The following is a 27800-nucleotide window of genomic DNA, read 5'->3' as shown; positions in this document are numbered from 1 at the left end:
AGATTCTGTGTTTACTTTGAAATAGTATCTTTTATTTTGACATCATTGTGCCATCGAATTCATTAACTGAAGATGCCACCGATTTATTTAACAGCAAGATCAACCTCAACTCGAATTATCTTTTACATCGCCTTTCACATTACCGTTAATGTCGCGAATTGGTTCCGCTTGAGCACCTCCCAAAACAGCGAGCAGAGCAGCTGCGATAAGTAGAGCAACTTTGATGATTTGCATCTGCAAGAAGGGTTATTGGTTAGCGATGATTGACTCAGTCTAGTCAAAAAATTCTTACTGTGATTTTTTGGTTGTGCTTGACTCAAAGCTTCGAATTAATCTGATGACAATGACAGTTGAGCAACCCGTTTTTATACCTCGAATTGTACGCTATCGTTATGGAGCTTTCTTGCCAGGAAATTCCAATTTTTATAATCTCACAGTAATTTTTTTTTACACTGATCGTGGTACGAGTGTAGAATAATCTTCTGCGCGTGTTAATATACAACGCTGCAACATTACGTCGATGCTACTTTTTATCAACGAATAACAAAATGCGAGGAAATTCCTAATTTCGTCATCATTATTTTATAAAATGAACGAAACGAATTCGCAGAATTCTTACGTGTAATCTGCATGTGACACAAAATATTTAATAAAAAAAGATTCATTTTAAGTCGAGGTCTCAACGGGTGATGAACTGAGAGCTAAGCGTCTAATGTTGCTAGTTGTCTATCAAAGTCATAGGGTCAGTGTTGCCAGTCTATCCAATAGTCCCTGCTTTTTTGCACGGCGGAGTGCCGGCGGGCAGAGTTTTTTTTTTGTAGATTTTTGGGATATCTGAGCAACCGTAAAAAAATGTTCCCCTTACTCAGGGATGCGAATTCGACTTGTCACAACATTTGACGTATAAAGGTGTACGTCGTATACGCATCTAAAAATGACCTGGACTAATTGCACCAATTCAATTAGTTCAAGGAATGAACCCTAAATAAGTGTTGGGGTTAGAGTGAAAGATTTTTTCAGACAGTAAGATGTAATAAGTCAAAAAATTACTTGTTCTACAATCAAAGTAACGCCATGTTTTGATGACCCTTTACCACTCAAAAATTCATATCAAGTGAACTACGATAGAATGTTGTAAGATTTATGGAATTTCCAAGAAATTTTTGTTTTCTTTCCTTCACATAAAATCCGAAAATCACGAATATAAAAGCAGTCGCTACGACTGAAATCTGTCACATAATCGTTTGGCTATTTGCTGAGGAAATAACTTATTCCACAATGACATTCTCAACATATCTTTCGCTTGCATTCTTCACGATTTTTGGAATTACAAATGGCGAACCAATCCGTGAAATTACTGGACACGTTACAGGAAAGGTGCACGATAACACCCCAGATAGTGGCCTGCCATATTACGGTTATCCAGCTGGCAACAATGCCGCAGTTGGCGCTCCCGAACGATTCCCAACATCATCTGGGTTTGGTAATGCAGGACACATTGGAGGCACTGGGCAGGGTAACACCAGACAAATTGAATTGCCCAAACCGCGTTATAATCCAGCTGGCAACAATGCAGCAGTTGGCACTTTCGAACGATACCCAACATCATCGGGGCATGTTAATGCAGGAAACACTCATACAGGTACCGAACAAGGTAACATCAGAGGAAGTAGCCTGCCACAACCCCATTATAATCCATCTGGAAACAATGCCGCAGTTGGCGCTCTCGAACGATTCCCAACATCATCTGGGTTTGGTAATGCAGGACACATTGGAGGCACCGGCCAGGGTAACACCAGGCAAAGTGACCTGCCACAACCCCGTTATAATCCACCTGGCAACAATGCAGCAGTTGGTACTTTCGAACGATCCCCAATATCATCGGGGCATGGTAATGCAGGAAATACTTATACAGGTACCGTCCAAGGTAACATCAGAGGAAGTAACCTGCCACAACCCCATTATAATCCAGCTGGCAACAATGCAGGTGGATTTCCTCAAGGTGCTAATACTGGTGGCATTAGTGGAGCACGTACTCTTGTACAATACCCAACATCGGAGCATGGTAATGCAGGAAATAGTTACGCAGGTGCCGTCCAAGGTAACATCAGAGGAAGTAGCCTGCCACAACCTTATTATAATCCAGCTGGCAACAATGCAGGTGGATTTTCTCAAGGTGCTAATACTGGTGGCCATGGTAATGGAGGATACGTTTCGAATGGAAAACCGATAAACGACATAAACGGAAATGTAAATGGCGACGTAATTGATAATAGCAGAAACTGATGGTTGGATAAATCTTTGTTTAAAGACGTTCTGCTCCTATCGGAGTTACTATTAACAAAAAATACTATACCATTTAATGCTAATGTGGAAGTTGTTTGTTGAAATAATAAAGTTAAAGATAAGAAAGTAGTGAGCGAGCTCTTTTGTATGAATCAGAATGAATTGAATTAAACTATTCTGTCCAAATTTTATCGAGATATAAGACCATTTGTAAGAAAATAAAGCACCTGAAAGAACAACAAATCTTAACAATCTGAATTCTATGGACACCAATCGTTGAATATGATTTTCTAGTCCGAATGTCATTGAAATGAATTGATTGAACCGTTATCGGTTGAGAATAATGTCAGGTTTTTGATTAGTCTACGTCAAAAAAAAAGTCTTGCCAGCCAACTACTACAACACTTGCGGCATAAAAATAACGTCATGGTTTGATGACCCATGAAAACTCCAAAATTTCATATTGAGTGAACTAACGATAATATGTCGTAAGATTAATCGAATTTCCAAGAAATGTTGGTTTTGTTTCAGCTTCAAATAACATCCGAGTGATTTGTAACTGTTGTTTTGGAATTATATGAAAATCACGAATATAAAAGCAATCGCTACGACGGACAACTGTTACAGAATCATTTGGCCATTTGCTGAGAAAACAACTTATTCCAAAATGACAAACTCAATGTATCTTTCATTTGCATTGCTTACGATTTTTGCAAATACAAACTGCGAACCTATCCGCGAAATTACTGGACATATTGGCGGAAACGTCTACGATAACACCCCAAATAGTGGGCTGCAGTATTACGGTTATAATACAGCTGGTAACAATGCAGCAAGCAATGATGCAGCAGTTGGCACTCCCGAACAAAACCCAACATCATGGTACTACAACGTAGGATTCCTTAAAATGGAAGACCCATAGAGGCGATACAAGCGGAGATGTAAATGGCGATGTCATCAATGATTATTTTGGTTAATTAGCTGTTTGTTCGAATAAAAAATTTGGAAATTAGCAAGTAGTGAACGAACAAGATCTTTTATATCAATCAGACTAAATTAAATTGAATTATAACCATTTCTGTCCGCATTTTTCTTTTTCTTGTCGATTAATACCGAAGCAATAGTAGATCCTTTGATTCACGCAGTCTATGGTTTTGCTTCCAGGCAAAATTTGGAGTTTACTGTAATCATTGTAATAGTACTTACACAGAAGGCATGTTTTCTTTGTTTGGGTTAAATGTTAAAACACACAACACACATGCAATTTTGTGTTATCAATTTCTTAGACATGTTTATAGCATTCGGAACGAATAAAGTTTCTTAATTATACAAAATCTGTTCCAAAATCTCAACAGATTCCCCCTGGATCAAATGCCAATGCAGAAATAGCATTCTACAAACTCATCGCCTTTACAAAAAAAAAAATTCTGATATGAGGACATCAATTATATTTTTGAACGGATACAACGCACTGTGCGTTGACGGATATCAATCTGAAAGGACATAATTTTTTGACAATTATATTTTTAACAAGGAAATTTCATAAAAAACATTTTCCCAAATATCCGAACGACGATAATGATACAACTGTCAGTACGGCGAACAGTTTTGCTCCTCCGCAACTAATAGTTGCGCCAGATACAGCCGTCTGTACATCACTTGAATCGCCTTTTGCGAATTGTCCACCAGATGCCTAAAGATTATTTATATGATTTCAAACAGATCATTTGTTGTCACACGTCAATTTTCTTACAGTAGAACCACCGTCGGAATAGTTGTCAGGATTGATTTTTTCCCCGTTCACATAGACCGCACCACCTACTGTTCCAGAAATACTTTTTATCGGTTCAGCGTTAATTAACACAAATCCACCGATTAAGCTTAGCGCAATGCAAAAGATCAGTTTCATCTGGGCGAAAGAGAGAGAAAAAAGTATTTGGTGGTGAACAGTTATCGATAAAGACTCACTTTGATGCGATTTGTTTCGTAATGAAGACGTTCAGTCGAACTGCTTATTCGAAATGAATTCGCTGTTTTATATACTCGGTTATCAGACATTTGTTTCCAGAAATTCGTTATTCTTACAATTAATCTTTTCTTTTCGCTGACAAAAACACGTGGAGTATGTGTGAGCTCACTTTGTCAATGGCCATTAAGTGTTCGTTTTATTGTACGTGTGCAGGGTTGATGTTCGCATCTTTCCAACTTTTTCTTCGGATTTTCCACACAAAAACCCACCGTGAGATAATGAAAAATGGAATTTCCTCGCAATAGAAACGAAACAGCCGGCGATAATAGCGTCCAATTTAAGTGATTTTTTTAGTATAAAAATGTGTTGCTCCACTGTAATTGGCATCAGTTTAATTCGAATTTTCGAGTCAAGGACAACCACAACCAACCAACAAATCAAAGTAAGAATTTTTCGACGACGCTCAAGTCTATCATCGCTAATCAATAACCCGGCTTGCAGATGGAAATCATCAAAATTGCTCTACTTGTCGCAGCTGCTGTGTTCGCTGTTCTGGGAGGTTGTCAAGCGGAGCCGATTCGCGATATTAAAGGAAACGTGACAGGCAGTGTTACTGATAATTCACAGGGCCACAAATGGTAGTGTTAAAAAGATTTGGCATAATTTAAAATAAATAAAGCGAGGATTTGAATCGACTCCAAACGCATTTTTAGTTTGTTTCAAGCATCGATATAATATGCAAACTCTCTGAGGTTAGGAAATAAAGGTAGCTGATCAATTGATATCAAAATGTCTATGAATGTCTTGCTGGGCTTGAAAACAGAAATTGAACAGAATCCGACTCCAACAGAAGAAACGTGAATCCAATTGTTAACAGATGAGATGAGTGGCATTATGAATGTAAATAAACAAACGTAATAGAAACTCTAGTCATGTATGACGAGAATCGTCATATGAGGTGAATTTTTGTATGAAATCCGCCATTTTATCTTCAACTGTGGTGTGTCACCCGCGTACATATCTCTATCTGCGTCAAAGTTATGAAAGAACAGATTAAGACAACCACGAAGGCGGTTGGACACCAAATTTTATAAACAGATAGTGTGAGAAATCAACTTGAAGAAAATGTTTTTCTTGAAAATTCAGAATTTTGTTTTTGTTAAGTTCCATTTTACATATAAACATCGCAGCCGTTGACGCAATTGTGTGTTTATTGCTCAGAGTTGTTTTAACCTGTTCTTTCAGAACCTTGATCTGCGTGACCTCCCCAAAGTTTACAGCCTTGGTAAAAATAAGCGCAGAGTTTACCTTGCTTGACTTTAATCGCCTTCTGAAAATCTTTGGAAGTTTTATAAACACTTCTGAAGTGCTGATAAATCGGATGAAGTAAGTCGTTTAAAAGTGAACCATCGTTCTTTCTTGACAAAATGTCAAAGTAGTTCGATATTTGCGAGCCGCAAACGTTACGTTCTTTTGCCTTTCGTTTGTTTTCTGTGTACATCAGAGAGCTTTCGAAAGCTGTGAGCTTCTTTCGGAATCCAGTGAAAAAGTGGAAGATTACCGTGGAATACTAATTTGTTCTCGATTACGCCACATAGACAACAAAAACTCCTTGATTTACGCATTTACAAATCAATGGCTTTTGTTTTCGACATAGAGGTAGACTACCTAGAGGAATTATGACCCGAAATTCATTGAAAAATCATATCACACACACTACTAAATCCGAAAACGTCAACTTTGCTTCTTCCTTTTTTTATTACAATAATTGTCTTGTTCCATTCATACATATATTCAATCTAATTATTCTTGTTATTCTCTTAGACTGATTTGTGTAAAAAGTGCGTAAAGTCGTGTGGAAGTTTTGTGAAAGTTTATTTCCTTGTCTGTTGTGTGATGTTCAGCGAGCGAGTTGCATTAGTAGCCGATGGACGAATGGAACTTGTTTCAGGCTTTGAATTTTATTTTTTATTTCAATAAAGCCATTTTCCTGCCGTTTCTTTTCATTTATTTTCTTTAACGTTGAATTTTGGGTGATTTAAACGAAAGCTTCCCTCCTTTCCGTAGAGCGCATACGATAACAAAACTCTCGACATTGTCGTTCCTGACGAGTCCCCCAATGTGCTGTTTCCACATAAAATTCACGAGAATTTTATGGAAGTGAACTAGTGAGTTTTGAGATCCTGGACGAAACAGTGTCTCTAGGTACTCTAGGGAATGACTTGACTACGACAAATCGGTTTTATTAACTAATTCGACTAATTTTCATTCACAACAACTTATAACGAAAAAATATATATTTTTTTAAATTAGCATTTCGTTTGAAGTAATAATTTCAAAATTTCGCGGACATTTTTGGGACCATAATTTGACATTATTCTTTTGACATTATGAGTCCCTTACTTTTGACATTAAGAGTCCCTATACTGTCTGTACACGAAGCTGTCACACACTTATTTAAACATATGATTTTTCATTTTAATTTGTCAGTTTGTTCTATTGAGAGGGCCCTTGGTTTTCGAGTAGATGGACAAGATTCACAACTTATCAAAAAAAAGTACCCTAAGTCTGTCAGTACTGCGGCATTTGGGGCATCGTTATAAAGCTACGTGAAGCCTCTACCAATAGAAAACGTTTGTTGTTCAACACACTAACACTAACGCTAAATCCGTACGGTCATGGCAAATTTATAATACACTTTTTCCAAAGTTTTCATCATAAACAAGATGTCACCTTCTAAAGTTCCTTTGAAATTCCAGATTCCTTTCATTTTTTGGCATTATAATTTGAAACTTTTTGAAATGACCGGGAAATATTTGACTTTAGCTTTTCAGTTAAAACGTGGTCATTCAATTCTAGCTTCCATGCATACCATATATAGACTATAAATAGTTCGTCTATCTCGTGACAAACTGTCGTATCTCCCAAAAACACAATGGAATTTCATTGTGTTTAAAAGTCTGCGCTAGTTTGTCATTAGTCAGACGAGTTCTATGTCCAATGTGTTGACAATCAACATTATTTTCAGGTCCGGCCTGGCCCTATGGGCGTTCGGGCCTTTTGGGTTTTGAATGGATAATAGGCTTTGATGGGCCTTTCACAAAATTGCTTCATACAATGCCCGATGGGCTTTTTCGAGCCAGTCCGGCCTCATCGACTCTTATCTGATGACGAATCTATTGATGTACATATATGTTCATCATGATTCCGTTGTAGTCACTTCCAATGAAAGAAGATAAGTTATTTACTTTCATTGGTCACTTCCTCATTTCAAGTTAATGTTGTGATAAATATATAGATAGAAGGAAAGTGGTACTACAACAAAATCACTGAAAATATTCGCTGCATCTAAAAACGAAAATTGATGGGACATGAGACAGTTACAGCTACATCTAATAGGATGATTCATTTATTTACCCCTAAATTCTTTCAAAAAAGTATTCAATTGAAAATCGAAGAATTTGATACGAAGTAGATCATCGAGAACAAGACAATCGACAGTACTTTGTCAGGTAAGGTTACAACAGCCTGGGTTATGTTTTGTCATAGAGTCATTTTCTACTTGCAAAAATATTTTCCATTCAGAACCAATTCTACACCTTCCGAATTTTCCAACGTTAACCCGAGTAAAAATAAAGTCTCAATTGAGAACGGTTTGAGCTATCTCAAAGTCTCAAATCTTGGCTGAGGGTTGATTGAGAATTGGTGAGATATTAGTAAAGTTTAAATTTTGAGGATTGAGGATTTGTGGCGCTGCAGACGTGAAGACTTTGTGAGACATGAGTATTTTCGTGAGATATTTTTTGTTAAAAGTGAGGATTATGGTGAGATATGAGAGTTTTCTTGAGATATTTTTTGATAGACATGAGGACTACGCTGAGGCTTGAGGACTTTCGTGAGATATTTTTTGTTAGACATGAGGACTATGTTGAGGCTTGAGATTTTTTGTGAGATATTTTTCGTTAGACATGAGGACTACGCTGAGGCTTGAGATTTTTTGTGAGATATTAATTGTTAGACATGAGGACTACGCTGAGGCTTGAGATTTTTTGTGAGATATTAATTGTTAGACATGAGGACTACGCTGAGGCTTGAGGATTTTCGTGAGATATTTTTTGATAGACATGAGGACTACGCTGAGGCTTGAGATTTTTTGTGAGATATTAATTGTTAGACATAAGGACTACGTTGAGGATTGAGGGTTTACGTGAGATATTTTTTGATAGACATTAGGACTACGCTGAGGCTTGAGATTTTTTGTGAGATATTAATTGTTAGACATGAGGACTACGTTGAGGATTGAGAATTTACGTGAGATATTTTTCGTTAGACATGAGGACTACGCTGAGGCCTGAGATTTTTTGTGAGATATTAATTGTTAGACATGAGGACTACGCTGAGGCTTGAGAATTTTTGTGAGATATTTTTCGTTAGACATGAGGACTACGCTGAGGCTTGAGATTTTTCGTGAGATATTAATTGTTAGACATGAGGACTACGTTGAGGATTGAGGGTTTACGTGAGATATTTTTTGATAGACATGAGGACTACGCTGAGGCTTGAGATTTTTTGTGAGATATTAATTGTTAGACATGAGAACTACGTTGAGGATTGTGAATTTTTGTGAGATATTTTTCGTTAGACATGAGGGTTACGTTGAGGATTGAGGGTTTACGTGAGATATTTTTCGTTAGACATGAGGACTACGTTGAGGATTGAGAATTTTTGTGAGATATTTTTCGTTAGACATGAGAACTACGATGACGCTTGAGATTTTTTGTGAGATATTAATTGTTAGACATGAGGACTACGCTGAGGCTTGAGATTTTTTGTGAGATATTTTTTGTTAAAAGTGAGGATTATGGTGAGATATGAGAATTTTCTTGAGATATTTTTTGATAGACATGAGGACTACCCTGAGGCTTGAGGACTTTCGTGAGATATTTTTTGTTAGACATGAGGACTATGTTGAGGCTTGAGATTTTTTGTGAGATATTTTTCGTTAGACATGAGGACTACGATGACGCTTGAGATTTTTTGTGAGATATTAATTGTTAGACATGAGAACTACTTTGAGGCTTGAGGGTTTACGTGAGATATTTTTTGATAGACATGAGGACTATTGAGACATGAGAATTTTTGTGAGATATTTTTCGTTAGACATGAGGACTACGATGAGGATTGAGGGTTTACGTGAGATATTTTTCGTTAGACATGAGGACTACGCTGAGGATTGAGGGTTTACTGAGATATTTTTTACTCTTCATGAGATGATTTATTTAATCAAATATTTAAACATTAGAGAAAAAAAACAGAACATTTTAGGTATAAAAAATTATTATAAAAAAGCCTTCTGAAATGCTGCCTTCTGAAACGCTGCCTTCACCATCTGCAACCCAAAAAGTCTCATGAAAGGCCTCACGTCTCACCATAGTCCTCATGTGTAAAAAAAATATCTCACAAAAGTCCTCATGTCTTATTACAGTTCTCATCTGCAACCCAAAAAGTCTCATGAAAGGCCTCACCATAGTCCTCATGTGTAAAAAAAAAATATCTCACAAAAGTCCTCACGTCTTATTACAGTTCTCATCTGCAACCCAAAAAGTCTCATGAAAGGCCTCACATCTCACCATAGTCCTCATGTGTAAAAAAAATATCTCACAAAAGTCCTCGTGTCTTATTACAGTTCTCATCTGCAACCCAAAAAAGTCTCATGAAAGGCCTCACATCTCACCATAGTCCTCACAAATAAGTACCTCAGTCTCAAAAAAATCCTCAATATCTCTAAAACAAGTCTCGAAAAAAATCTCAGTGTCTCAAAATTGTCTCACACAAGTTTGTAACAACGGTTCAAAAATAAGATTTGGCAAGCTATAAGCAGAAATAGCAACACGCGTAAACCAGTTGGCGGTCGGATATCTAGGTTAAGCATCAATCGGCGCGGTTAGTACTTAGGTGGGTGACCGCAAAAATCATCAAAATAAGGTAATTTTCAAATAAACGAGCCGTCAGAACAGTCGGAGCGTTTGCTGCGACTGAGCCCCGTACAAACCCGTACATCTATTGCGTACGTGACCCTAGTTCGTCCGTCGCCCTACTCTTACCGTAAACCTACTGCGCCCGTAAACGTCGGTAAAGTAAAATTCTTATGAAATGTGTACGTCTTAAAAATTGCGCAATTGCGCAATTACGAAGCCCCGTACGACGTTCCTTTTAAATGTAACACAAATTTCGAATTGACCTAAAATTTTAATTTATTGAGTATAAATACACATAGGGCCTAGTATCGGCCTCAGTCCGAGGATCCAAATTTAATTTTTTTTCAACTACATTCTATTCGGTGTTCGATTACCTTCCAAATGAAACAAAAAATACGAAAAACGGATGAAATTTGCTCGAGCTATATGTAAAATACACATAGGGCCCTAGTAGCGGCCTTAGTCCAAGGACCCAAATTTAATTTTTTTTCAACAACATTCTATTCGGTGTTCGATTATCTTTCAAATGAAACAAAAATTACGAAAAACGGATGAAATTTACTCGAGTTGTATGTAAAATACGCATAGGGCCCTAGTAGCGGCCTTAGTCCGAGGACCCAAATTTAATTTTTTTTTCAACAACATTCTATTCGGCCTTTGATTACCTTCTCACCAGGCCTCAATGTCTCACCAGTCCTCAATGTCTCACCAGGCCTCAATGTCTCACCAGGCCTTAATGTCTCACCAGTCCTCAATGTCTCACCAGTCATCAATGTCCTCAATGTCTCACAAAACTCTCTTCTAAGTCTCACGAGAAGTCCTCAATGTCTCACAATGTCCTCAGTGGCTCACAAAAGTCTCGATAAAGTCTCACAACGTCTTCAATGTCTCACTAGAAAACTAAAAAAAGTCTCACTCAAGTCCTCATGTCTCATAAAAGTCTCAATATCACACATGTCTCACGAGTCTTCAGCGCTACAGAAGCGCTACAAATGTCTCAAACATGTCTATATCTGTCGAAATCAGATATCTCACTCCCATATTAAAATGTGTGAGGATTTGAGACATCTCAACTCGAAAAATATTTCTACTCGGGAACTCTAAATTCCAATGTAGATTAACACGTCCAGATGATTATTGTTGCGTTTCGTGTTTTTTTTGTGTGTGTGCAGAAATGTCATGTAGGTCATCATTGTTTATCACAAAAAATTCTACATTAATACAGAACGACGATACAGTGAAAACCCACTGTGAGATAATGAAAAATGGAATTTCCTGGCAAAGAAAACTGTCTTCAATTCGAGTAGGAATTTTTGGTATAAAAACGTGTTCCTCCACATCGATTGGCATCAGTTTAATTCGAATCTTCGAGTCAAGAACCAACAAATCAAAGTAAGAATTTTTCGAAGACACTGAGTCGATCATCGCTAATCAATAATCCGTTTTGCAGATGCAAATCATCAAAGTTGCTCTACTTGTCGCAGCTGCTGTGTTCGCTGTTTTAGCTGGCGCTCAAGCGGAACCAATTCGTGACATTAATGGAAGTGTGGGAGGCGACGTTGTAGATAATTCAAAGGGGCAAAAAGATTGTTAAATAAGTGAATGACATCTTCAGTATATTAATTCAATTGTAGATTGATGACGAAATAAAAATGTTATTTTAAACGTAAACAAAAAATCTCTCCTCTATTATGCAATTAGATACCCTCCCTTTTGTGTTGTCTTTTTCGTTTCGAGATAGGACTAATTTCGAGCTCTCCGCTCTTTTTACTGCGACGTCGGCTTATGTCAAACTATACTTAATTTCATGATCACGTATAAGACAAGCTGATAAGCATTTAAAAAGCTGAGTTTGTGTTTTTATGGAAATGTGAACAGCTTTTGAGTGAACTTCGACATATTAGTAAGACGCCTTGACGGAAGTCCACATTATACAAAATTTCAAAACAAATTTTAGGGACTTTTGATATGACGAACAGGAAATTGGGGAGATCCTTGAAATTAGGGGTCGAAAAATAACTTTCGATATGTTGTGGAGTATGAATCATTGTCATGAATTGCGACACACATCAACAATTAGCACCAGTAGCTTACAAAAGTACTTATTTCACAAAATTCTTTTAAAATACAAAACTATCAGAAACTTTTCGAAAGATTTGAAAATGGAAAGAAACTTGAATTTTTTGGTAAAATTTTTGAGTTCAGCCGACAAGGACTTATACCACCTTAATCCTTTAAGGGTTTTCTGATTGATTTATAAAAGGCTGTAAACTGTTAGGTAAATTTTATTTTGATTTATTTATTTGTTTATAACATTTATTTGTGGACATTACTGTCCATTGATAACATAATCTGTCAACCGTACAGATGTTATCAGGAAGATCGTAATAAATGCGCTATGTTTCATACAAAACAATGTAACCTCATCTACGTGACCCGTGACCCCCACAACAGTGTCACCCTTGCACCGAATAGGTCCTGCAGGGATTTCTACCCGAGAGTTTGTTTTTCAGAAGTGTCTCTAGGTCACGTAGCCTTAAACATATCGTCATGAAATTTAGTATAGTTTAACATTCGCCGACGTAGGCTGGCCGATTTTATATGCTGAGACCGTAGTATAGTTTCAGGTTTAAAGGGCATTTTGTGCGAGTCTTTAGTACCAATGTATGGTGAATGTTTAAATTTCGACTGTAAAAAAGATATCTTATGTCCGTACCACACAATATGAGTGTTGTCTACATGATATTGCAAATTTCTGTACGATTTGACAGATAAAATGACAACCAAATATTGTGAGAAGTGCAAATGTAAGAAATATGTAGTGGGCAATACCGTGTAGACAATGTCTCAAAAGCATTATTCCACAGCTCTGCTACTAGCATGAACATAAGAATTTTTTTGGAGGCTATACTGCTACTGATATATTAATAGGCGTTGCAATTCTTTCGTAAAGACAGGAGTCATGATTTGTTAGTGTGAATAAAAACGCACAACACATGCAATCGTACACGCATTCATCTTTGAAATTCACGCCGTAAGACCTGAAATTTGAATTTTGAGTGAACGATTCGATGAAAAAGTGAACCCAAAAATACATTTCAACGCTTGCTTGTATGTAAATGACGCTATGTTAGAAAGACCTCCGCACTTTCCATTTTGAATTTCGACCGCACTTACGGCGTGAATTTGGAGGCTATTTTGACGTTGATAGAATGAGTGTTCGAGCTAGTAGTAGTGCTATGATTATTCCCAAAAGTGTTCATATTCACAGCTCAACATTGATAACATCAGAAAATAAGACAAGATGTTCCTCTTATCTAAATTTCTAAATTCACATCTAAATTTAACCACACAGAGAGGCTTCGTTTACTTTGAAAATGAAATTATTATTTTGACATTATTGTTCAACTAAATTTATTTACTGAAGATGGCAGTGATCCCTTAACTAATTTATTTAACAGCGATCTCAACCACTCGTTGAATTATCTACAACGTTGCCTCCAACACTACCATTAATATCACGAATTGGTTCCGCTTGGACACCAGCAAAAACAGCGAGCACAGCAGCTGCGACAAGTAGGACCACTTTGATGATTTGCATCTGCAAAAATGGTTATTGATTAGCGATGATCGACTTGAGTGTCAACAAAAAAATCTTACTTTGATTTGTTGGTTGTTCTTGACTCGAAGTTTCGAATTGATCTGACGACAATGGTAGTGGAGCAACACGTTTTTATACTCAAAACCACTACTCGAATTGTAGGTTGTTTTATCGTTTTGTCGTTTTTATTGCTAAGAAATTCCATTTTTTGTTGGATTTTTCGACGAATCATGGGAAGAATTTTTTGTGATAAAGAATGATGACCTCTATGACATTTCAAAAGAAGGAAAAAAGCGGCGCACAATAATAATCTTCTGGTTGTGTCAACCTACAACCTACCACAGCATCTTTTAACGGTTCATTTACTATCGTCGAGAATTACGATTTTTCACAGAGAATTTAGGTTTGCTGGAAATTCCAACTATACACGTCAGTCAGGCCAATGCTACTTTTTGTTAACGAAAGACAAAATTCGTGGCAATTCCTCGTGATGATGAACAACACGATTTTTTTTTATGGCTGTGTATTTCGCACATCACATACTCTTCCCTAAAAATTGGGTCTATTTTTGTCAATGGTGTCAACTCACAGAAACCGTTCACGGTGGAATTTAAACTAGCGCAGGTGTTGTATCGACTGGGATCGAATACTCAGCATATTTAAATATCACGATCCAGGGGACACTCCAGCATATCGAGTTTAATTGTGTACATTACGTATAGATGGCATAACTTTGACAATCGTCACTCGAAATAATTAAATTTTACGGTATCGGGGAATCTGGCACACTGCCAAAAGAACGCATTTTTCAACTACGTAAAAAGTGAACTCGCACACGTAAGTATATTTCTGCAAATGCTTTTAGCCATGGCATTGAAATGACTCCTTTTACAAAATTTTGGTATCGAAAAATCGTGTGCGAGTTCACCTGTTACGTCGTTGAAAAATGCGTTGTTTTAGTACCGTGTGCCAAATTACCCCACGCCTTTTATCTTAATTACTTAACTAGAAGAATAATTCAAAAATTATACTTCAGTTCTATATTATTGTCTCGTTTTCGCTTATGTGATAAAATAGAGTACACACTTGTCACTATCAGTCTCGGCAAGCCTCGACTTCTTCGTGACAAGTGTGTAATATATATTTCAATCGGACCAACAATATTTGCCGTGGAATAAGACTTTGAAATCGTGATGTAATAGTATGTTACATCACTGTTTGTAAATATTTGTTTAGGCAAGTGTGAGGTTTGCGGAACGAGCCGAAGGCAAGTGGAGTAATCACACGTGCCTAAACAAGCATTGACAAGCAGTAACGTAACACAATTTACATGTTTGTGGACTGTACGTGCATTTTCCCCGTCACAAGCAGTGATGTAAAGTGCACTTTACCGTGCATGCATAAGCATGTAAAACAAACTTTTTTTAAAGTCTTATCGCTCGGTAGATGTTGGTCCGATTGCGGATCATAATCCAACTCGTCAAAATAAACGTTTGGACATAGGTGCATATCATTTTTTATGTGTCGATACAAAGATAAACCCAAATTCCCTCTCCGAGATGATGCATAATGTTAGTCATACCACACAGACTCTGTGTCACAGAGCCATATAAAGCTAATTATGTTGCTGGGTTTCTGAGATCGTTCGCAATTCGCGTATATTGAATATAAATAAAATGAAAGAAATTCCACTATATATAAAAATGAAAGGAAGAACTCAAAAGTGTTTTTTTTTAGACATGTGAGATTCGTAAATTTTAGCAAATTTCGGGAAAGTTTGGCAACATATTACAAACTCGCCTACTCGGCTAATATTTACGCCCCAGTTTCTTTTTACGTAACGATGGGAGGGCCGTATATATTTTTACGTGTTACGGCATGTTTCATTTTCATTTACATTGCCTAATCATGTAAAGCATTGTACTTACGAGGTTCCAACTTTTTATTTGACAAGTGGGGAATACAGCCCTCCCCTTCGGGTCGGGCTGTAACACCCCACACCTCGGAAGTAATATACTATTTCAATTTAGACACATTCTTGCTGAAAAAAAATAATGATTTAGCCAAAGTAGAGGCAAACTAAGCGCTATCTTCTCGATTGGCAATAGGGTTTTTTAACTGATAACATAACCCATAGAGTGTAACTCTATGACATAACCTTAAAAACTTAGTTCAAAGAATAAGCCCTAGACTAATTGTGGGTGCTTCTAAGTTGATGCACAATTAGTTAGACTAAATGTGCATCCATTTAAGATGATGCACCATTTGCTAGACTAATTGTAGGTGCTTCTAAGTTGATGCACAATTAGTTAAACTAAATGTGCATCCATTTAGGATGATGCACAATTTGCTGGACTAATTGTAGGTGCTTCTAAGTTGATGCACAATTAGTTAAACTAAATGTGCATCCATTTAAGATGATGCACAATTTGCTAGACTAATTGTAGATGCCTCTAAGTTGATGCACAATTAGTTAGACTAAATGTGCATCCATTTAAGATGATGCACAATTTGCTAGACTAATTGTAGATGCCTCTAAGTTGATGCACAATTTGCTAGACTAATTGTAGGTGCTTCTAAGTTGATGCACAATTAGTTAACCTTAATGTTTCATTCAATCGATTGTGCATCGTCTTAGGTGAATCCATTGAATCAAATGTGCATTCCCCTAAGACGATGCACAATCGATTAGGTCGAATGAGATTAACACAAGAAGGTGCACAATTGATTAGATCAGACGTAAATTCGCATTAAAGTTTACACACTGAGGAAGTTGTCTTTCTCTACTATAGATAATGTTTTACCAAATTAATAGGAGTAAAAGATGTGTATATCGAAAATGTGATAAATCTTTTAACATAGTTCAAAAGTTACTGCTGACTCGGTAATACTTTGAACACAAATTTCTGGGCAATAATTCCTCAATTTCAGTTAGCTGGGTGATAATTCCAAGTTCACTGGGCGATAATTCCTCAATCTCAGATAGCTGGGTGATAATTCCAAATTCACTGGGCGATAATTCCTCAATTTCAAATAGTTGGGTGATAATTCTAAATTTACTGGCTTTAACTAGCTGGGGAATAATTACCAGATAGCTGGGTGATAATTCCTGGACGATAATTCCCCGGGTGAAAGTTCCCACTTAGTCTGGGTGATAATTCCTGGGTGATAGTTCCCTGGGTGATAATTCCTATCGAGCTGGGTGATAATTCCTGGGCGAAAATTCCCCGGGTGATAATTCCCATCGAGCTGGGTGATAGTTCCTGAGCGATAATTCCCCGGGTGATAATACCAATTAATTTTTGAAAAAATCTGTCTGGGCGATAATTCCCTGGGCGATAATTCTGGTCGCCCTAAATTAAGAGTAAGAGTGAAAGATTTTTTCAGACAGTGAGCTGTAATGAGCCAGAAAATTACTTATTCTACAATCAAAGTGAAGTCATCTTTTAATGACCCATTAAAACTCAAAACAACGTTCATATCAAGTGAACTACGATAGAATATTGTAAGATTTAAGGAATTCGCAAGAAATTTTGGTTTTGTTTTGCCTTTAAATAAAATTCGAAAATCACGAATATAAAAGCAGTCGCTACGACGGATACCTGTCACATAACAATTTGGCTATTTGCTGAGAAAATAGCTTATTCCACAATGACATTCTCAATCTATCTTTCAATTGCATTCTTTACGATTTTTGGAAGTACTAATGGCGAACCAATCCGTGAAATTACTGGACACATTACCGGAACCGTGCACGATAACACCCCAGATAGTGGCCTGCCATATTACGGTTATCCAGCTGGCAACGTAGCAATTGACACTCCCAAACGATACCCTACATCATCTGGGCTTGGTAATGCAGGACACATTCAAAAACCATTTAAAGATACTTATGAAAACGTTGGATGGACTGTCCAAGGAAACACTAGATATATTGGCCTGCCTCAACCCCGTTATGATCCAACTTACAACAATGCAGCAGTTGGCACTCCGGAACGAAACCCTACAGCGACGTATGTCAATGGAGGACCCGGTTCTCATGGAACGCCAATCAAAAATATTCATGGAACAGTTTTAGGGACCGTCTACGCCAAGAACAGAGAACGCATTGCGCACGGAACACCAATCAAAGACATTTATGGAAACGTTGTAGGTACCGTCTTCGTCAATAGCGGCGATGGTAGCCTGACATATTACGTTTATAATCCAACTGGCAGTAATGCAGGTGGATTTAATGACGGCACAGATACTGATGGCTTTAGTCGAAGATTTTTTGGCACTCCCGAACGAAACCCAGCATCGAGGTATGGTAATGTAAGACCCATTTCACATGGAAAACCGATAGGTGATATAAACGAAAATGTAAATGGCGATGTAATCGATAATAGCAGAAGCTGTTGGTTCTGCTAATATGGAAGATGTTTGTTCAAATAATAAAATTGAATGTTACGGAATAGTGAACGAACAAGATATTTTGTATCAATCGAACTGAATTGAATCAAAAACGATTCTTTCCGAATTTTATCTTGTTCTTGACTATTTAGAGGACAATGAAGCAATGGAAGCAATCTTTGATTCACAGTTTATTATATATTTATCCGATTTGAAGGACTCTATGGGGACACGAATTATTTACGTTTTTAGGCCTATCGTATGATTTTTCGATACAATATTTTCATGAAGACGTGAGTAGACGTCTGCTCTGCATTCAAATATTCAAAATAATTTGAAACACAAAATTCTGATACGTTTCGAAGGACACAACATTACTGTTTGCAGCCACAGCATTTACGAGATGACGTGTTGAGCCCATATTGATAAAGGCTGGAAAAATTTTTTCACGCAACTTTTTTAGAAGAAATTCCATTTTTCATTATCTCACAGTGGGTTTTTACACTAAATCGTGGTACTGATGTACGAATGAAGAATTTCTTGTGATAAAGAAAAAGAATGATGACCTCCATGACATTTCTGCAGTAGCAGTAGCAGTAACAGTAATTATCGGGAACTACGATTCGCTGGAACTAAGGTAAATGATGGAAAATTGTCCTAAATTGACAAGAAGTTTTATTTACATTGAATTTCCTACATTCCTTACTTAACTTTCACATCACTTCAAAACACCTGGTAATAGGGTTTTATCAATAATACCATTTTGCAATGAAAATAAGAAAAAAAGGTATGGAAATATTTACATACATAAATAATTGAAGTACTATTTTTTCTACTACCCTGCTAGGTGCTTTGATCACTTTCAATTTAACATTTAATTTCCCAATGACTTTCCTGATCATTCGCCACATTATAGTGATCAGTCCAAGTAAATACTCTTCATCGATCTTTATCATAGTTCAATCCATCGGCTGCATACAAATATTCATCGTAGGCAACATTCTTAATGGTAGCATATTTGCTGCAGTCGTCTGATAGTAATTCAATTTTCCAAGAACACTGGTCGTTATCGCAAGCACTTCTCGGTATCCAGCCGAACGTATTGCGTCTTCGCTTATCGTATTTCATGCTGTCAACGACTGCATACAAATATTCGTCAAATAAGTTGTCAATTTCACAAAGCTAACCTCAAATCGAACAAAAAAAGTATTGGGTTGTGAGACGCCACACAAATTTTCATACATTTCAAGGGGCGGCTCTGTGAACGAAACATCTTTTGAGGTTAGCTTTGTGAAATTTACAACTCATTTGACACTTTTTGAAAGAAGAAACCGCTATTTGACACTGATCTATTGCAAACTTTTCAATCGAAATTTGTTGCCCGACCGTTCAATTTTCCAATTGCATTGCCTATTACACCCACCGGGTATCCAAGTAAATATCTGTCGTCGTTCACAGTCATTATTCCTTCCTTGCACCGGACATAAATGTTCACTTCATTTACGATTGATGATTGTACAAATAGTACCAGAAACGATCATATCATCCTTAAAATAACGTTCCCCATCGAAAAAGAATATAATTATTTTGTTAGGAACTTTTTGGGAATTACGATCACAACTACGATTCGCCGGCAATTACAACTAAGGTAAATGATGGAAAATTGTCTTAAATTCACATATTTCAACTTTGAACTTATTCTCCGAAACTTGGTGCTTGGTAAATAGATATTCCGTATTAAACTGCATCGATTGAGTTTATGTACATTTTAAAGAATCAAATCTCTTCTTGCTAAACCGCAAGTGACAAATCGTTTCGTCGTTCATTCTTGAACGTATTGTTGGAAGGGCAGAGAGGCTCATCCATTAATTCTGTGCATTGGACAGCCTGGACCAGCTTTGCTGGAAGGGCAGACAGGCTTCATACATTACGTCTGTGCATGGTAGTCACTAGTCGTTTTTTTATTAACACAGAAGATACGAAATAAGATGTAATGAGACATAAATTACAGTTTTTAGTTTTTTCTTTCATCGTACAAGTTTTATTTTAGCTTGTACAAAGAAATTTTATTTACATCGAATTGTAGCGAAATTCCTACATTCCTTCTCACTTTCACATCACTTCAAAGCACCTAGCAGGGTAATAGACGTTTTACCACGTCAAATAGAGTAGCATTTTAATACTAATAATACTATTAGCACCCTTAATGGCAATTTTCCAATGAAAATAAGAAAAAAAGGTATAACAAAAATTTTCGCATACATAGATTAAAGTTCTATTTTTTCTACTACTCTACTAGGTGCTTTCATCCCTTTCAATTTAACATTTAATTTCCCAATGACTTGCCTGATCATTTGCCACATTATAGTGATCAGTCCAAGTAAATACTCTTCGTCGATCTTTATCATAGTTTAATCCATCGGCTGCATACAAATATTCATTGTAGGCAACATTCTTAATTGTAACATATTTACTGCAGTCGTCTGATAGTAATTCAATTTTCCAATAACACTGGTCGTTGTCGCAAGCACTTCTGGGTATCCAACTGAACGTATTACGTCTTTGCTTATCATATTTCATGCTGTCAACGACTGCATACAAATATTCGTCAAAGTGCAAACTTTTCAATCGAAATTTATTGCCCGACCTTTCAATTTTCCAATTGCATTGGCTGTCACATCCACCGGGTATCCAAGTGAATATCTGTCGTCGTTCGCAGTCATAATTCGCTCCTTGCACCGGATATAAATATTCACTCCATTTACGATTGATGATTGTACAAACACTGCCAGAATCGATCATATCATCCAATCCCTTACAGTTATTACCGGAATTGTGAATGTGTATGTTTACTGAATTATCTATAACGTCACCTGACACATTACCATAAATGTCGCGAACCGGATCCGCTTGAATACCAGCAAAAACCGCGAACTCTGCAGCTACGACAAGTAGTACAATTTTGATGATTTGCATCTGCAAATTGGATTCTTGATAAGCGATGATCGATTTGAATGTCGTTAAAAATTCTTACTTTGGTTTGTTGTTGGTTGGTTCTTGTTGTTCCTGACTCGACGATTCGAATGAAACTGATGAAAATTGATGTGGAGGAACACGCTTTTGTACTGAACAAACATGTACTGGAATTGAAGACTGTTATCGTTGTGTGACCGAGGTTGTGACGTTTCTATTGCGAAGAAATTCCACTTTTCATTATCTCACAGTTGGTTTTTACACTGAATCGTGGTACTGTGCGAATGAAGAATTTCATGTGATAAAGAATGATGACCTCCATGACATTTCTTCAGAAGAAAAAACACGACACGCAGCAATAATTTCCTGCGCGTGTTTCCGACCGCACTGTCACAATCACGAGTCACTTGATTGTAATACATCCAAACAAACAATAAATGCCACGAATTTGAACATCTTCTGCTTTTTTGTCAAATTGTGAAGATCGACTACATTTTGTCCAATAAAAATTTTGCTACGATCAGGGCCGTAGCTAGCTGGATTTCTCAGGGTGGGCGAAAGTATGACAGATATATTTTTATATGGTGAAATTGAAGAAAAGGGCGAGGGGTAATTTGGCACACAGTGCTAAAACAACGCATTTGTCAACTACGTAAAAGGTGAATTCGCTCACGATTTTTTGATACCAACATTTTGTAAAAGAAGTCATTAAGTCGATGAAATTGCTAAAATGCATCTGCAGCAATAAACTTGCGTGATTGAGCTCACCTTTTACGTAGTTTTAAAGTGCGTTCTTTTAGCACCGTGTGTCAGATTCCCCGATACCTTTCATTCTTATCAGTGTGGACAATGCCCACCTTTGCCCGTTAGTAGCTACGGGTATTTCATAAGCCATTTTGAAAGACTTGATAAGCGCGTGATCGACATTAGCGCTTGTGCAAATAGTTCTTAACTATTGAAGTGATTTGAAGACATTAACGCTGATTAAAGGAAAATTGAGACGGAAAATCGAAATACATTTCTTCTTAGTTTCTAAACATCATTCTCCTATTAGTCGAGGCAATTTTTGATTTTTTTTTATCGAAGTAAATCATTATTCTAACCAAAAAAAATTGTTCTACGGTATGTCTCTAAAATGCACCGATTTTTTTTTTATAAAACTGTTCAAACGTCAATCATAATGGCCGAACCAATATTTTCGAGTTTAAACTGTTTTAAGATATTCTGCTAATTTAAAATTGGGCCAAACATTCTTCTAGCTACCAAATTTTTTCATATAGCGGCTACGCAGCAGCAGCATATTCAAATTGAATTTATTTACTGAAGATGACACTGACCTTTCCACTCATTTATTCAACAACAGCGATCTTAATCACTCTTTGAATTATCTCAAGGGTGTGTAAAGTTAAAGGATAAATTATCAGTAACATCGGTTCTACCACAACCGATAATGTCGCGAATTGGTTCCGCTTGAGCTCCTGCCAAAACAGCGAACACAGCAGCTGCAACAAGTAGAGCAATTTTGATGATTTGCATCTGCAAAATGCATTATTTATTAGCGATAATTCGCAGAGTCCTGAGTTTTGAAAAAAAAAATCTTACTTTGTTGGTAGTAGGTTGTTCTTCTCTTGAAGATTCGAATTAAACTGATGCCAGTTGCGGAGCACATTTTTATACCCACACTCGATTTGCAGACTGTTATCGTTGCTGTGTTTTTCTCGTCAGGACTTTTCACTATCTGGGATTATTCTTTCATTAACAATGATGACCTCCATGACATTTCTGCGGAAGAAAAACCATGACACGCAACTAACTAGAAAAGGTCGCAAAAATTTAAGCGCGAAAATATAGATAATTTTATGAAATTAGTAAAAGGCATCGTGTCGTGATGCATATCGTAATCGTACACTTAAAAAAAAATCGAAGAATTCTTTAAGGAAATAAAGCAGTCATTCACAGCATATTTTTCACTTTTTCCTCTCGACCTCCCAACCAAGTTATTTAGGCAGCCGAGATATTGAATTCCAGATATTTAAAATATTTGAAAAATATGATTAAAATTAAAATTCAAAAAATTCTTGTCTGCCAAGTACAGCACCCCTTACCTTATTCTTAATCAAAACAACGTCATTGTTCGATATTTTAATGAACCATAACGACTCTGAAACTCAAATCATATGATTTGCGATAGAATGTTGTAAGATTTATGGAATTCCCGAGAAATTTTTGAAACTGTTGTTTTTGAACCATCTGAAAATCAAGAATATAAAAGCAGTTACGACGGAAATCTGTTACAGAATCATTAGGCCATTTGCTGCGAAAACCACTTAATCCTCAATGGCTATTTCAATCATTCTTTCGCTTGCATTGCTCACGATTTTTGCAAAGACAAATGGCGAACCGATCCGCGAGATTACTGGACATATTGGTGGAGAAGTCCACGATAACACTCCAGATAGTGGCCTGCCATATTACGGTTATCCAGCTGGCAACAATGCAACAATTGGCACTCCCCAACGATACCCACCATTATCAGGGCATGGTAATGGAGGATTTATTTCGAGTGGAGAGCCGATAGGCGATATAAACGGCAATGTAAATGGCGATGTAATCGATAATGGCAAAAGCAGCAATACTGTTGTAATATCACTGAACTATGGTCTTATTGCCCTAACAGCGTACATTAGTGTCCTTCCTTGCATTATGTTTTATCAATAAATTTATTTTGTTCAGCATAAGCATTGTTTTATTTATTCTCTGCTATCAGATACAGTCAAAAAATAGTGCTGGTTCTTTTTCTTCTGTTGGTTCTTAAAAAACGTTTGTTTAAATAATTGCAAAGACAAATCTAAGATTATCTTTGATTCACACCGATATAATAGGCCCCAAAATGTGAGAGGGCCAGGTCCCTCGATCGAGAATTTTGTCAATTTTGTCTCTTTTCATTTCTCCTGTTGAAAGTGTAGAAAACTATCTGATACTATGTAACTGCTGGGATCAGTTGCAAATAGAGTTTTTTTTGTCTCCTACAACGCTCTGAGAGGGAATTTTCTCTAATTGTAATCGATCTGGCCGCGTAAACTTCATACGTGTTAATGTTTGGAGCACTACTTACTGAATTTATCGAGAACTATTTCAGTAATTTCTTCCAGATCGTTTACAAACTTGACAAAAAGCTAACTGGCTGATACTAAATACATAACAATACAAAGAGATGAATTCGATTTAATTTCATCACCAAAACAGAAACTGGAGCTTCCACAAGTATCTTTTCCTCTTCAAAAATTTCGAACAAAATTACCTAAAATCTGAGGTACCGGTTGCTAGATTACTACGTTTATATGGTGAAAAAAGGAATCTCGCGCCGCGCGAAATTCCTACTCTAGAGTGGTAATTTCGCGCCCATACATTTTTTTGATCTGCAGTACTTTTGAACATGTGTTGTTGGAAGTCAGCGCGAACTATAAAATTCGGCGCGAATTATGGAATTCGGATGGTTTTAGGCAAATTAAAAAATTGGAAATGGGTGCGAACTCGATTTAGAGCAGTTTTGGAAAAACTGAAAGTTGGAAATGGATGCGAACTCGATTTAGAGCAGTTTTGGAAAAACTGAAAGTTGGAAATGGGTGCGAACTCGATTTAGAGCAGTTTTGGAAAAACTGAAAGTTGGAAATGGGTGCAAACTCGATTTGGAGCAGTTTTGGAAAAACTGAAAGTGGGAAATTGGTGCGAACTCGATTTAGAGCAGTTTTGGAAAAACTGAAAGTTGTAAATGAGTGCGAACTCGATTTAGAGCATTTTCAAAGGAACTGAAAGTTGGAAATAAATTGCCTCAGTCTTTGTGAACATTTCGTAAAAGGAAAATTGCCTCAGTCTTTGTTAACATTTCGTAAAAGGAAAATTCAATCAGTATTTGTTAACATTTCCATTAAAAATGCTCTAAACCGAGTTCGCACCCATTTCCAACTTTCAGTTTTTCCAAAAATGCTCTAAATCAAGTTCGCACCCATTTCCAACTTTCAGTTTTTCCAAAAATGCTCTAAATCAAGTTCGCACCCATTTCCAACTTTCAGTCTTTCGAAAACTGCTCTAAATCGAGTTCGCACCCATTTCCAACTTTCGGTTTTCCAAAAACGCTTTAAATCGGGTTCGCACCCATTTCCAACTTTCACTTCCTTTGAAAATGCTCTAAATCGAGTTCGCACCCATTCCCAACTTTTAAAATCAAATTCGCCCCAAATTCCATAATTCGCGCAGACTTCCAACCACACATTGGCAAAAAAACTGGAGATTCAAAAAATGTATGGGTGCGAAATTACCACTCTAGAGTAGGAATTTCGCACGGCGCGAGATTCCCCGACACCGTGGTACCAACATTAAACACAAAATGTTTACTGGTAAGAGGGCAATCTTATTTAAGACAAACTAATGTTGGGACCACATTTCGTCGTACAAATTTCCTCTCTAGGTATAATTACTCTAAGCTTCAAAATCTCGTCGGTGAGAACAAAAGCTCTTACAAAGTAGAAGATATGCAAACATGTTAAACATTCTCGAGTTTTCGAATTTACCGACAATTCAGTGAGAAGATCAGGGCACAAACAAGGCACAAAATGAATATCGCCGACAAGTTGACGCTTTCGTGACAAACTCTCCATTTCGATTGACTTACACCTGCTCATATACGGCGGAAGGCGATACCTTGACCGTTGACCAATTCACCCAATTTTTGTTAATGCAACTTTTCTGCTTGGACGTCGAACAGAGTGTATTGAAGATTCGCGAAAACGTTCAATAAAAGCCAATGTCTGTCACTTAAAAATTATTTTTATTACTATCTGTACACATTCCATATTCAACCGATAATATTTTCGTAATTCGGTGGATTGATGGGTGGATGAAGAATGCCGTTTCTTGGTTTGAATAAGTCCCATTGTTCTCCCAAAAACATTCCCAACACAGTAAGCAAAATAAAAATGGTTCGTGATGTCATCATTTTGTACTTGTTGTCACAGAAATACTTTAGCGTTAGACAGACAATGCGAACGACAATTTTACTTTGTGTATTGTCAATGTGATCCTTTGATGACTGCGAAGTGACTGATGTTGCTATATGCATCGTTCGAGTTAAAAAGACTTTTTTCATACTTTTTGAGCGTAGGAATTTCAATTTTGTTCAGAGCAGGAAATTCCATTTTTCGTAGTGTTATTTACTTTCGACCGAGTTCAGTAGAAACCTTTTTTTTGTGTGAAAGTAGGCATAGATGAAACAAAAGTCCTTGGAATCAGAATCATATTTGATATAAAAACATTTTTGACAGACATTTTTTCCCGGTCCAAAACACAGACCTTCGGTAAAAGCATTCTGATGATGATTTTGTAAGATATGCTCAACTTGTTGAAAGTTCTTGGAGAGCTATTATGGTATTATGTTCAAAGTTGTAAGGAAATCGAAACAGCAAAAGATGTATAATACTGAAATTGAAGCAGAATTCCAAGAATTCCAATATTGCGACATTATTATCACTGTAAGACTGCTCTGCTACATATCTGACAAATACCAAAATGAAAGGTTATAACCTCGGTGAATCGGAATTCCCGATGAACCGGTAAAATATGTGGTAGTGTCATAGATTTGCAACGCGGGCATAAGATTATTGATGCACGTTGGTTTTTTTGTGCATATGCAGAAATGTCATGGGTGTTATCAGTCTTTATCAAAAGAAATTCTTCACTCGCACGTTAGTACCATAATTCAGTGTAAAAACCCACTGTGAGATAAATAAAAGCGGAATTTCTTTGCAATTGCTATAAAAATGATAACAGCGCACAGCTCCAGCAGATAGTATAAAAACAGGTTGCTTCGCTACCAGTGTCATCAGTTTAATTCGAATCTTCGAGTCAAGAAAAACCACTCAACAATAAATCAAAGTAAGAATTTTTAGACGACACCCAAGTTGATCCTCTTCTAATCAATAATCCACTTCCAGATGCAAATCTTCAAATTTGTCCTACTTCTAGCAGCTGCTCTTTTCGCTGTTTTTGCTGGTGTTCAAGCGGAACCAATTCGTGACATCAATGGTAACGTGGGTTTACAGACAATTCAAATTCAAATCCTCCACCAAAGAAGTGCGCTTGCACTACTTGCTGTTAAGTAGATGAGTGAAAAGATAATTGTTCCATCATTCAATAAATTCATTCTCAATTGAACAATTTCGAAATAAAAATTAATTTTCAATGTAAAGAGAAAGTTGAGTCTTCTTGTCTTGCTTATTTGTCATTGATTTAAGCGTAAATACTCCAGTGAACTCCAGATTCCCAACTTTCCAATTCCAAGTTATAAATAGTCCCAATACGTTTTTCTTCGTCTTTGGATCCAATCGATGTTATAGTGTGCCTTGAAAATGGACAATCGCGAAAAAAATTTTTTGCTCCGAAATTTTTAATTATTTTAACTAACTCTGTGGGAAGAATGGATGACTGATGTACCAATGGTGAATGAAAGACCCGCATGAATGGTACTGGACTGAATTCAGATGAATCCGGAACGCGGAGCAGCGCAATTTTCTCTGAAGAAAGCTCTGACCCCGGTTGATGACGA

The 27800-nt window shown here is 36.9% G+C and overlaps 3 protein-coding genes and 3 long non-coding RNA genes across 10 annotated transcripts in view; 3 read left to right on the top strand and 3 right to left on the bottom strand.

Annotated features, from left to right (window-relative positions):
- LOC119071267 (circumsporozoite protein-like) overlaps positions 1 to 23928 on the top strand; it is a 34296-nt gene extending 10368 nt beyond the window's left edge. Inside the window, exons 1-3 of one of the 5 annotated variants that reach the window (XM_037176132.1) lie at positions 1209 to 1618; positions 1778 to 2026; positions 23718 to 23928. In XM_037176132.1, the coding sequence (XP_037032027.1) occupies positions 1279 to 1618; positions 1778 to 2026; positions 23718 to 23917 (789 nt within the window). In that variant the 5' untranslated portion in view covers positions 1209 to 1278 and the 3' untranslated portion in view covers positions 23918 to 23928. Of the gene's footprint in view, positions 1 to 1208; positions 1619 to 1765; positions 2294 to 2351; positions 2524 to 23717 lie in introns of those variants that run through there. The other 4 variants (XM_037176127.1, XM_037176130.1, XM_037176128.1 and 1 more) reach the window with 4 other exon arrangements.
- On the bottom strand, positions 11 to 14037 carry LOC119071351. Its single transcript, XR_005086618.1, has 2 exons — positions 13894 to 14037; positions 11 to 234 (listed from the first exon to the last, which is right to left on the bottom strand). It is a non-coding gene; the product is annotated as an uncharacterized LOC119071351 (long non-coding RNA).
- Positions 3726 to 4236, bottom strand: LOC119071340. Its single transcript, XM_037176225.1, has 2 exons — positions 4040 to 4236; positions 3726 to 3979 (listed from the first exon to the last, which is right to left on the bottom strand). The coding sequence occupies exons 1-2, from the start codon at positions 4193 to 4195 to the stop codon at positions 3827 to 3829; spliced, it is 309 nt and encodes a 102-aa protein (XP_037032120.1). The 5' UTR covers positions 4196 to 4236; the 3' UTR covers positions 3726 to 3826.
- LOC119071354 lies at positions 4627 to 4894 on the top strand. Its single transcript, XR_005086621.1, has 2 exons — positions 4627 to 4697; positions 4757 to 4894. It is a non-coding gene; the product is annotated as an uncharacterized LOC119071354 (long non-coding RNA).
- LOC119071353 lies at positions 11517 to 11904 on the top strand. The gene is made up of 2 exons (XR_005086620.1): positions 11517 to 11625; positions 11684 to 11904. It is a non-coding gene; the product is annotated as an uncharacterized LOC119071353 (long non-coding RNA).
- On the bottom strand, positions 20266 to 21221 carry LOC119071308. The gene is made up of 2 exons (XM_037176186.1): positions 20529 to 21221; positions 20266 to 20299 (listed from the first exon to the last, which is right to left on the bottom strand). Exon 1 carries the CDS (start codon positions 21200 to 21202, stop codon positions 20546 to 20548), a length of 657 nt encoding a protein of 218 aa, XP_037032081.1. The 5' UTR covers positions 21203 to 21221; the 3' UTR covers positions 20266 to 20299; positions 20529 to 20545.
- Positions 23929 to 27800: the final 3872 nt, after the last annotated feature.

This window comes from Bradysia coprophila (genome assembly GCF_014529535.1).
Source record: "Bradysia coprophila strain Holo2 chromosome IV unlocalized genomic scaffold, BU_Bcop_v1 contig_144, whole genome shotgun sequence".
Lineage (NCBI taxonomy): Eukaryota > Metazoa > Arthropoda > Insecta > Diptera > Sciaridae > Bradysia > Bradysia coprophila.
This window is presented reverse-complemented; position numbering and strand designations above follow the sequence as displayed.

Bases quoted from the DNA above. Each gene is read 5' to 3' on its own strand.
- LOC119071340 (XM_037176225.1), bottom strand. From the start codon at position 4,195: ATGAAACTGATCTTTTGCATTGCGCTAAGCTTAATCGGTGGATTTGTG. The intron at 3,980-4,039 runs GTAAGAAAATTG...AATAATCTTTAG, and splicing joins ATTCCGACGGTGGTTCTACT to GCATCTGGTGGACAATTCGC.
- LOC119071308 (XM_037176186.1), bottom strand. From the start codon at position 21,202: ATGCAAATCATCAAAATTGTACTACTTGTCGTAGCTGCAGAGTTCGCG.